A 12,267-nucleotide genomic window follows, 5' to 3' on the forward strand; every position below is an offset into this window, starting at 1 on the left:
TAATTTTTCTGTTTTTCTGTTTGTTCTCAACTTGATTTTCCTTCCAACTCTAACCCTTCGAAGAACTTGGCTGTTGCTACTGTCAATGTTGTGGATTCTCCGCTCATTAGCATGTTCCACCAATCTTCTTCACTGGTGGTAAGATGTTTCATTCTATGTGGTCGTAAATAGGTCGTTCTGAGACTGTTTGTACCCGAACAGTGAAGAAATAGGTGTCGCACTGTTTCGATTTCTAGAGTGTCACAGTATCGACAGTTTTTATCTTGAACCTGTTTTCTGAGGTATAACATTTCTTTCGTCTTTAGAATATTCAGCCGTGCTCTCAAGAAAATTGTACGCAGTGGTTTATCTGGGAATTGTTTTAAGTAGTTCCTTGTCTTGTCCAGCCTTTGGGTGTTGATTGTATGGTGACTCTGTGGTGTGTACTTGTCAGCTTTTTCAAAGGTCTCAATCCAATCGTGGATTTTTAGTTTTTTCTTGATTTTCTCTGGGGTACGTTCTATATCCCATTCTGAACATCCAATTTTTTCTGACTGGTCTAGTAGGTTTTTGTACCATTTTGTCATCATGGTGTTTTTTTGATTCGTCATTTCTTGATAAATGATGTCCAGAATAGTAGGCCGAGGAGTTCTTAGAATTTTTCCCAGGAATAGGAGACCGTTTCTGACTACCACTGATTCCAGTGATTGAAGACATAGTTCTCTTCGGATAACTGCTTTTGGGGTAGAATTGGGTAGTCGTAAAACTTTGCGCCAAAAAGCGCCTTCCAATTTTGTCCACAGTGTTGGAGGAAGATGTGGCATCGCTTCTGCTCCGTAAGTTAATGCTGGAGTGACTTTGGCTTTGAAGAATTTTAGTACTGGGAGGATGGTGAATTTTCAGAATTTCCTTTCCAAGAGTATTGCTTGTGCAGCCAATGTTTTCATCTTTAGGATGAGGTATTCTTGCATCGATAGTTCTATTTGGCTGCGAGATATTTTCACTCCTAAGTAAGTGAAAGTTTTCACTATCTCCAGCTTTTCTGAGTTTGCAAACCATTGTGATCTTTTAGTTGGCCTAGTTGATTTTTCCAAGATCATAATTTTGCTTTTTGCTGTATTCAGATCTAAATCCTTCTTCTAAAAGTAGCTTACGAGGCTGTCTAGTTGACGCTGCAGTCCAATTGGTGGTTGGTCCAGCAGAAGGATGTTGTCCACGTAGAGCAGTCTTGTCACTTCCGACTCTCCTATTTTTGGAGGAAAGGAGCGTGTATCAATTTCTGCATCCACTATGTCTGCCATGTATGCTTTATAGAGAGCCGGAGCCAGAGGGCATCCTTGTGTGACTCCTCTTGCTGTTTGTATACTTTCTTACAATAACCCCGCTTCATTCAGGCGTACTCTGATCGAGGTATTGCTATATAGCACTTTGATAGGTTCGAGGAGTGAAGATGGACATCTTTGTTTTTCCAATTTTTTCCATAGTTTTCTCCTATTTACACGGACGAAGGCTTGTACCAGGTCGATCGAAGCTATGAAAATTGTTGGGTAGCCCTCGAAGACTCTGGCCTTCAGGATACTGATCATCATAATGTTGACCGCAGTGCCTAGATTTTTTTCAAAGCCTGATTGCAGTAGATCTGCTGTCTTTGCCACTTTCTGCCAGTCTTAAAATTTGTCCAGCACCAGGGATCCGAAGAGTTTACCCAGCACGTCCAATAAGGCGATAGGTCTGTAGTTTCTTGGGTCGTCTTTCAGACCTTTTTTATAAATTGGAACGATGTTAGCTGTTTTCCATGTAGCTGGGATATATCGTGTTTTCCTGCATCTTCTGAAGATTTCTACTATTAACAGGGCCCAAGTTTCCACCTCCTGTTTGAGATGGAGGTTTGTGATCCCGTCCGGACCTGGCGCACGGGAGTTATTCAGTTTACTGATTTTCTTTCGAATCTCCTCCTCCGTGCATGCCATCCATTTACTTTTCTCATATTTTAATGATCTTTTTTCTGATGGCTCTAGTTCTTCAAATAAGTTTGTGAAGTGTTTTAACCATCTGTCTTCAGGGACATTGTTGGTACTAGTTCTTGCTGGATCTGATAGGTTGGTCTTTATTAGAGTCCAAAAGTCGTTCGAGTTCCTTTTGCAGACTACTCTAAGCATGGTCTCTGTGTCTTCTTGGTAGAGTTCTCTTCGGCTTGATTGGAGCCACGATTTGTACTTTTTTTTTTGTTTGTTTGCGGAGTCTAAATTTATCTGTGTAGGATATTTTTTGGCTTTTCTTAGTGTTTTTCGTAAATTGGATTTCTTTGAGCGAATTTCCTCGTTGTATTTGTGAAGGTGGATTTTTCCTGTTTTTCTCACGTGCCTGGGACATAGATATGGAGTAAGCAGCGGACAGTAATCCACATTTTTCAATGTGTTGTTCTTGTTTACTCCTAGCTTAATATTTTTTCTATCTCGTTTAGGAAGACGGACGTGTGAATTATGGCCGGGTTCCAATAAATGTTCAACAACAGGGTAAGATCTTTGTTCTTTTTTCTTGTTACGTCTTCTTCTTTTGCCCATTCCAGGACAATCGCCTGGATTAGTGTGTCTGATACCAGGTTATGGGCTATTCGGAGGGATCCGCCCGTACGGACGGCCGTTAGAAGGCCCGATGTTGGGCGACCTTTTTCGCCTTTGTGGGCTGGAGACAGTTGGACCTCATAGCCGTCCATGCTATGAGGCTGCAGCTGCCAAGTTTCTTGTAGGCTTAATAGGTCAAATCCACCTAGGTTTATCTCGCCATGTTCTGTAAGATGAATATAGCCTCTGGTATTCCATGATCCGATAGTGATTGTTTGCTCTTTGTTGTATAGAGCATTTGCCATCTTTGCTTGTTCCCATTCTCCACCTGAAGGGGAAACCTTTGACTGCTATTTTCCAGTGTAGCGTGTTAACGGTTGGGGGAGCCATGCCCATCTTTTTGAACTTTTTTCCGCTAGATCTTGTCAGTTCTACGTCGAGGTTGTTTCTCTCACAGTGTGTTTTTTCTTTTCCTGTAGACTCCTGCATCCTGATAGGGCCGATTATTTTTCTGGTTTTGATTTTTTCTGTGTCCTCATCGTCGTCGTTCTAGTGTCTTTTAATGTGGTGATCTTCTCTTAATTTTTCTTTTCCTTTTTCCCTTGTAGTTTGTGTCGAGTTTGAACCTTTAAGTTTGCGGGTTGCTTCTCTGTCTGCTTCTTTCGTATGTTCATATTTATCCATGGTTGGAGGGTATTTTCTTTTTTCTTTCAGATCATACTTTCTGTTCGGGGTGTTCTTTATCCAATCACCGTTTTCGGTTGTTTTGTCCTCGTAGCTGTGACTCTGTTACATTCTGTTCGTTTTTTGGCTCTTATGTCCTCTCTCTTCTAATGTTGTTTCTCGCAGGAGCTAACCCCTGTTCAGAAGTTCTTTTTTCAACTGAAGCTTGAGTTTTTTTACTGATTGGGACGTGATGTGTAAGAAAATGCTGTCTGTCTGTCCTTTATGTGCAAATTCTACTACATTTATGTGTTTGCTTCTGATTTGGTCTCCATTTGTGAGTTTGTCCAGGAGTTTCATCATGGCTCGTCTGTTCAAAACGATTTTTTCTTCCGAACTGGTTCTTCTTTCAAGTTTTAGTGTTCGTGTCGAGTTACTCTTGTGAGTAAATATCGCCGAATTTCTGATTCGGTTTTGCTGTGAGGACTGGTCCAAAGGTCTTTGATTAGACCAGTTTCTCCTTTCTGAAGGTTTGTCTCTTCTTCTGCTGTCGTATGTCTCGGTGACCGAACTTCTCTGTGATCTTGTCTCGCTTGTCTTTCCCTTTTGTCCTATGGGGGTCAAGTAAGTTTGTTGATGTCGTCTATCACTTCTTTTTGTTTTTTCTTCTTGTCTCTCATTTTCAGATTTTCTTTTGATGTTCTTTGGATGAGCTTCCTCGTTGGCTCCTTGTCTATGATCATGTTTGTTTAGCTTTATATTTGATAGTCGGAACAACGTTTTTCTTTCTGGGGTGATCCGATCTTTTTTGTGTTTTAAATCCTCCAAATTTTCTTTTTTTTGTTCTGAACTTTTCGTTTGTATTTTATATTGATTTGCCTTTCGGTTTTGTGTTGGGAGTTCATTTTCCGCAAATGATACCTTTCTTTTTTTTGCCGTTGGTCGAGGTATTTCAGACTCAGAGTTTTCAATAGAATAAGTGCTATTGTTAGATATGTCAATCATACTCTCATCTAGCTCCGGATTAGATTCTCTTTTTTGATTCTTCTGGATGTTGCTCTTCTCTTTCTTAGTTGGTTTTTTGTCTGTGACAGTTATCCATTTCGTCATTAGTTCATTTGTTTTAGTTGTTTTTTCCACTTTCTTCTGAACCTGTTGTATGTTGAGATTTTCCGATTCTGGTATTTTTGAGTGATCGTCTTTCGTTTTGCTTTTTATCGATGTCTCAGTTTCGCTCAGCTTGTCTCTTGGGTTCATGTGTTTTTTTGTACTGGTTGTTTCTCATGTGCCCCCTTAGGTTTATCTTTGTTGCACTTTGGTGCTAATCTCTCGATGTGTTTTTCTAGTGCTTCTAATGGTACTTTTTCGTTGCTGGGCTCATGTATTTTTAGCCTGAATAGTTTGAGTGCTAGTATCCATTGTTTTTTTCTTAAATTGAAACAAATCGTTCTTTCCTCAGTCTGGGTAGGATTTTTCTGGTTCTGTTGTATCCGTTTGTGTTCCTTGGTTTCTTATATTTGCCTTCCATGATTCAAGAGCCAAAATGTATCCTTCCAAGTGAGTCAGCACCGAATTTACAGATGCTAATATTGAGGTATGGTCCTTCAATGTGTCGTTAACGGTTTCATATAATTTTCCGAATGGTGCTAAGCCAACGGTCACTGCTGACATCACAATTTGTAAATCCGTTTTTTTTCCCGGTGAATTTTTTTCTTTTGTTTTTATGGTTTCTTGTCCCAGTTTAGTTTTGTTTGGAGTCGAAAAAAGTGGTCGCAAAGCATCCACCAAGGTGTCGTCCTTTCTTTGCTGGCAAGTAGATTTCAAGTCTGGGTTCAATTCTCTATGCCTAATCATGTTTTTGTAATTTAAGAAAGCCTCTGCCAGTTGTATTTCTTCTTGGTTTCTTGCACGGATGATATTAGGTTTCTGTATGATTTCATGGCTATTTTTTGTCCCAATTATTGTTATTTCTGGTTTTGGTTTTCTTGTTTCTTCGATCACATTTTTTGGGCCGAATATAGTTTTCTCTTTGAAAGCTCTTCTGTCAATGTAACTTCCTCCTTATTGTTCAAGCATTGGATTTTTGGGTTTTGTCTCGGTTTCTGGTTGTTTTTATTTTCTTTAAATGACACTTTGTTTTCCAAAATGCTTTATTGTTCCTTATTTTGAGTCGATTTCTTTGAACTCGTACAACTTTCAGTGTCAAGTTTTGGTTTTTCCAGTTTACCTTAAGGGGTCTCATTTTGGCCAAAGTGCCATCGTAATCGGGGTGTCACAGCTCCTATTTCAAGGGGGTGCGTTGCTTATAGTTGTTTGAATGGGATTCTTTGAGGGGATGGAGGAATTCCCTCAAGTATTTCCATGTCAGAAAGTTCAAATCGATTTGTAATGGGAGTTTTCCCTAACTTCTCAAAAAATCTTCCGATCGGGTTATTAGTCTGAGGCATCATTTTACCTTGTTTTTTTATGTAATTTCAACGGCAGTTTTTCGATTGTTTTCAGGTTCTTTGATTTTTAATTCCCGAGTATTTTCTTTTTCCGTATTGTCATTTTGATCGAGACATGCAGAGTTCAAATCTTTTTGGGACAAGTTCTTGCTGTTTGGGTCCTTAGCTGAGCATGTTTGTAGTTGGACCCAGTTATGTTCTCTCAGAATGTTGATATCGTCTATTTCTTGTCCATCCTGATCTGTCAAGTAAGATATGGTTCCATTCAGTGAGTAATTTTCTCTCACATCAATTAAATTCAATTCGGGGCTTGATAGATCTGCCCTGGCTGTCACTGGATGTATCTCTGTTTGAATCAGTCGTTTAAGACTAAGTGGACATATGTTGTTCTCTTTTTGATTTTTGAAGAGGTGTGGTGTAATGGGTTTGTTGAGCCTTCTTCTGTAAAAAAGATTTGTTGTGATGCATTGACTGTATTCGTGGTATTGTATTTTTTCTGTGCCGAGTCTTCAGTCGTCCGGCTGTATTTTTTGCCGGCCTCTGTCTCGTGATTCTTCGTGGTGGCAGATGCAGAATTCGTTATCTGTCGGGCTCTGGTGAACTCGGTAGGTATTTCCTCTTTCACCTCCACCGTCTTGTCTCGTCGTGCCACTTCTGGGTCCACAGACGAGCTCAAGCCGGGGGTCTGCGTGATCCCCTCCGCTTGCATTGTCTCCCCCTCACCCTCCGTTGCCTCCCCCGATACCAGTTTTGTGCTCTCTCCACCTGCCCCCCCATCGGCAGCCGCCAGCGAGGCGCCGCTGCAGTCGGATGTGCTCCCGTCTAGCTCCCCAGAAGGGCAAGCAGCACCAGGCGCTTCCAATGGGCGTGCAACGTCACAAGTAGGTAAATTGTATCTGTGGGGGGATCGGAGAGGAGGGATTGGGGTGACAATGTTGATATGGGATGTGTGATGATCATTTCAGATGAGTTTTTTGTTGTTAGGAGGCCGCTTCGTAATATATGTCCCGATTCCTCGAAGGTGTTTGATGGGGGGACTCCTGGGAGCGGCCCGCTATCCTTGACTCTCTGATTAGCCGTCACTAGTTTTTTCATGGTAGTTAGTGGTTGATTTTAGTTTTTGGTTTGTCTGGCTTTAGTTTAAAGATGGATACAAGGGTGGTTTGCCAGACCACTCTCCTTATTTAATTTTGTGTAGATGAACAGCGAACAAGTTATTGGTTATGTATTTCAATGACATACCCGCGAACCGCCGGGACCAGCTGGAAACAGCAGAAACAGTCGCGCCCTTTACTCCTGAGCAGGCTTCATGCTGCAAGGGTCGCGCTGTTCTGCATTTATGGAGAAGGACTTCCTGGAGGTGTGGCTGAAGTGGTCACGTGACGGATGTCACGTGGGAATTCGAAGTCGAAGTGATAAGCCGCTCGCTTCAAACTGCTGTCAGCTCCTGCTGTCAGTCTCAAGCGAGCCGGAGCGGCTTCTTCCTGGATAAGATGGTAAGTTCAAGGGATTCAAAAACGAAGTGCAGAAATGAGCAGGGTCCCAGCCGAACAGCAGAAACAGTCGCGCCCTTTACTCCTGAGCAGGCTTCACCAGTTGATTTCAGGAAGGATCAATAAACTTGACGCAGCCTCCTCAAAGGTTGGCACTCGGCTCAATTTGGTCAAGCTCAAAGAACTCAATATCCTCTAAGCTCGGTATGTCTGCAAATATCGCTAAAATGGAGGCTCTGTTGAGCTCTGTTGAGTTTGTAAAGCGGGTATGGAGCCGGACAACACCTCATGATCAGACGATGATATAAATTATGTTGAGGATTGATGCTTTTACCAGATTGTGAATCAGAATGAGGAGTATGAGTAGATTCAATGGGCCTCATTACAATTATTGCGCTCCGGTAATAACGGTACCGGTAAGGCAATACCGGCTTCCATTACTGGGCCGTTGCATTAGGACCCTAGATGCCGGTACGACCAGCATCGACAGGGACCTGCTGTGGCCGTGTACCACCATACCGGCATGCGCGCGAGCGTGCGGGTGCCGTCCCATAACACCTGCATGCCACAAGGAAGAGGACATTACGAGTAGCACGGACAAGCAAATACCGGCATTGTAACGCTCACCTGAACTCTGCGGGAACCTTCTGGAACTCCAACTGACTTCTACCTTCCTGGGAACTAGACACAGAATTTCTGTGAAGAAAATAACAATTTTCCCTTCCTTAGTTTTCTCTTGTTAAATAGAAGGTAAAAACTGGTAACTATGGGACCAGCAATATCTCACCTTTGTATTTAATTTGTTGAGCTCTCCATCCTGTTCTATACATGGGGCGCAAGTCCTGAAGATGGGACACAGGAGAATAGTTTCTTTTATAAGGGGCTAAATGGGCACTATGGAGAGCAATTATCACTAGGAAGAGAGGAAATGACAGACACCCTATGCTAATTTGAACCTAAAGGGGCAATATGCTGTGGTGAGATGTGTGTGTAAAATTACAGAAAAACTTCCTCGCTACACTGCGTGACGGAATAGAAAACCCCTGTAACAAATAGAAGAGTCAAAGAACTACTCGGTCGGAAACATGGAAACACCTTATCACTGTGCGTAATATGAACATGAGTGTGACCCAAAATATCTGACTAGAAAACGACTTCCAAGGCAAACTCCACAGAAAGGGCACGAACCCGCTAATAACAACGTAAAACCCTGAAATGCGTGAGGGATTCTAATAACATTTATACACAATTCAATGTATCTGATAAGGCAGCAAAAACGGAGCAATTGCATTTGCAGATCACTGGAAGTACTTGCGTGAGAGAAAAACTGCCACGGAATGAGGTGAGGAGACCGCTAAGACAGGACTCCGGACTATGGACTGTGACTGAGCCGGGAACGACAGCAACTGGAAAATACAGGAAGGGAACTGATATCTAATTAATGTTACTCATGGAATGAATGGTAATTATCTGTGAACAAGGAATATTGAGCTGTGACAGGAAACGGAGGTGCGCGGCGAGCGTTCCATCTGAACTCAGACAAACTACGCGAAGCGCGAGCCTCCTAATGGGCAGGGCTTAAATAGCCGGCACATGAAAACAACTAGACCCGCTAGCTAACTGACCCAGAGGCACCACCTAGCGGCCATTAACGAAACTCCAACCAACCATTAACATGGGGAATAGAATCAATAACCAGCTACGGCAAATGAATTCCCTATGAACCTGCATCTCTTAGGACTAGTATGGGAAAAACTAACCTGTGGTCATGACAGGCATCAAGATGCCGGTAAGAAGGGTCACCATGATGCCGGCAATACCGGCATCGCGGATCGCCCATTAACAGCAGTCTGCTGTGTTCCCAAATGCCACAGGTGCACACAATCAGCACAGGTGGAGGCAATGGAGTCTGGGCCAGCACAAAAGGAGCACACCCACACACCACACCCCTTCCCACACCAAAATGATCCCACTTGCTGTTGCGATTTTGGGGCTGGATGACATGCCAGCACTGCTACTCCATGAGCAGCAACTACGACAGGCACTACAGAGGACACGCAGGAGGAGAAGGAGGGTGAGACAGGCCCAGCAAGTCCCACCAGTGCAGGCAGTGGTTCCACGGAGGCAGCAACCAATCCCTCGCATCAGGGCAATTCCATTCAACCTAATCCCTATGGACATGATACACATCGATAAAGTCAGCCTGAATGAAATCAACACCACCATCCCCCCTCAACTCAAGGTAGTGTCTGTGCTCCACTTCCCGGCTACAGGCACCTACCAGCACACAGTTGTGCAGCTGCATGGCATATCACAACCTTGTTTTTCACGCATGCTGAACCAACTGCTGGAGGCCCTCCTGAAGCATGCAAGGGACTACATATCCCTACCTCAGACTGCCCAGGTGGTCAATGACACACAAATTGATTTCCATGCACTGGCAGACATGCCTAATTGCATCGGTCCCCTCAACTGCACCCATGTGGAATTGGTGGTCCCTCATGCCATGGAGGTGGTGTACAGCAATTGTAAGCTATACCACTCCATCAATGTGCAGATGGTATATGACTCCAGCAAGATGATCACACATTGCTGTACCCGATACCCAGGATCAACTCACGATGGAATGGTGCTGCTGAACTCCATGCTACCCCGCTACATGGAGAGACATGCTGCACAACGTGTCTGGCTGCTGGGTAAGTCGGCTGACAGGCCCATGGTAGTGAAATGGGGGGATGCATACCATACACCACCGGGGTGAGTCCGGGGGTGGGAGAGATGCATATACCACCTGGGTGAGTCTGGGGGGGAGAGATGCATATACCACCTGGGTGAGTGCGGGGGGGAAGAGATGCATATACCACCTGGGTAAGTCCGGAGGGGCAGGGCCGTCACAAGGGGGGCAGGGGGGGCAAACTGCCCCAGGCCTCGTGCTCTGGGGGGGCCTCGCGCGCGGCACTGGCAGCCACTTTGCAACATCACATCTGACTGACAACACTGTCAGTGTTTGTTTTTCTCCTTCAATCACGCTCGGTCTGAGTCCGAGGGGTCAGGCGTGGTGCCACCGCCAGCAAAAACCTCTCTGGGCTGGCTGGTGGCTGGCCCGGCCGTAAAACATGACTAGTGCCCATCAGGGCTATCTCAGCCCTGGGCCTTGCAAAGTTGCAAGGTGTTGTTGCTTTTGCCCGCCCACGCCACGCCGCCAGCAGCCAGGATGGCGTTGGCGGGTGGTTCGGAAGGAAACTGTATCTGTAATGTATGGAGGGGTAGAGGGGTTGGGCTGGCTGGGGCCGGGCAGCATAAATCAACAAAGCAAGGTAACACTCATTGTTACCTTGATTTGCAGCATGCAGGCATGCATGATGTATCCATCATAAATTATGATGCATGCATCAGGCAGCATGTATGTGCAAACCAATTATGCAAACAACAAGAGGGCCGGGGGCGACGGATGAATTGGTCCGGTGCTCAGGCCCGGCTTCCGTCCGGTCTGTCGCCTCGGCTCCAAAGAGACAAGACAACAAGTGTTTCTTTGCAATTGCAAAGACTGATTCACACCTGGCCAGCTGGGCAGGGCAGTCTGCTGGAGTCAGGCTGCCTGCATGGGAAGCAGCATGCACATGAAAGTTGCTTTGAAAGTTGAAAGCAACTAATGGCCAAATTGAAATGCAGCGCCATGAGACGAGTCTGTGCCGCCATCAGCACTCATGCCTCCGTTCCCGCGCCCGCCCCCCTATATTATGCCCTTCTCTGACCCTCTGCCCTGACACAGACTAGTAGCTGGCAAAACAGGTGCTGACCGTGCCTGTGCATAGAGGACTGGGGCTGGGCTGCAGTCAGAGAGCCTCTCAGCCACGCACAGATCGGAGGAGGACCAGTGCCTGCCACTTCCAGCCCAGGAGTCCTGTCCAGGACAGACCACACCAGGGCAGGGCCGTGGCCGCCGGGAGAGTCATTCAAGGACTCAAGGACAATTTGGTCCAGCCTCCACGAGGACAGGTCAGGACCAGGTTGACTCAAGGAGGAGGCCACAAGGCCCGGAGGCCAGGCCAGGCCGGGCCCCAGGGAGTCCAGGAGACCATCGAGGACCACAGCAAGCAGCAAGAGGGCTCCCCGCCAGTGCGCCACCCCCCCAACCCCAGCCAGCCCAGGCATAGAAAGCGGCACTCAGGCAGCCACACCACCACACCCAGCCAGGCCGGCGACTGGCACAGGCAAGGCGACTCGAGGGCAGGCGGCCGCGACAGCAGTGCACACAGACACACTTGGAAAGGTAAGAGAAGTTGAAATGTGACAGTCTGCCTGCCTGCATGTACAACTCACGCATGTGGTGTGCGTCTGTGTGAATGCGTGCATGTGGTCCACTCCTTCTCACATTTTACCTCACAGCAAGGGTGTAGGGCGACGGCTTTCATGTGTATTTTTTGCTGGACATTACCATTAGCACATTTGAACAGTCTCAGTACCAACATGCTTTTTATGTTGCCTTTATAATTTCTCTATATCCAGTACTATTTGCAGAGGGTGCTGCTGTTCGCGGGCGATTCCTCTCAGGGGCGCTGAAATTGTGTTCTCTTTCCTTATGTCAGCGCATCCTTGCGCTGTGATACTATTCATGTCTAATGCGTGTGGTTGTGCTTGTGTACCAAGTTCTTACTGCTGTGCTGGACACGTGGTGCTGTACTGCAAACAACTGCAATGTGCCACCAACAGTGGGCCTGATTGATTTACAAAGCGTTTTCGAAAGTTTTAATCCCAGTGGAAAAGGTTTTGTAGATCAGGCACAGTGAAACGATTGTACTGGGCGCGTGTTCAAATATATGGAGAGGTTTTTGTTGAAAATCTCAGACCATTCTAAAATGCAGCAGGGGTTTACTGCCTTTAATTTTCAAGTCCTGCAAAAACCAACCATCTTGTTTCCTGGTGTGAAACCACAATTTATACAGTACAGTAGTGCTACTTATTTGTGAATCACTTGGCAAGGCCACCTGGTACATATCATTAAAATGATCCGCCGCCAGGAGTGGTTCATGGTTAATTCCTGCAAATATTCTCTGCCCTTCTACATTGCATTTAGCAACATGGCCTTTTTCCTTGCTGAAGTACAATTTGCACCAAAGC

General features: G+C 45.4%; 1 protein-coding gene across 1 annotated transcript; it reads right to left on the reverse strand.

Annotated features, from left to right (window-relative positions):
* Nucleotides 1-3,395: 3,395 nt before the first annotated feature.
* LOC138580031 (nucleolar protein 58-like) lies at nt 3,396-4,463 on the reverse strand. The gene has a single exon (XM_069650263.1). The coding sequence runs from the start codon at nt 4,461-4,463 to the stop codon at nt 3,396-3,398; it is 1,068 nt and encodes a 355-aa protein (XP_069506364.1).
* Between the last annotated feature and the right edge of the window lie 7,804 nt (nt 4,464-12,267).

Source organism: Ambystoma mexicanum, chromosome 3p, assembly GCF_040938575.1.
Source record: "Ambystoma mexicanum isolate Mex_15411 chromosome 3p, UKY_AmexF1_1, whole genome shotgun sequence".
NCBI lineage: Eukaryota > Metazoa > Chordata > Amphibia > Caudata > Ambystomatidae > Ambystoma > Ambystoma mexicanum.

Excerpts from the sequence above, each read along its gene's own strand:
- LOC138580031 (XM_069650263.1), bottom strand. The coding sequence starts at position 4,463 with ATGAACCCAAGAGACAAGCTGAGCGAAACTGAGACATCGATAAAAAGC.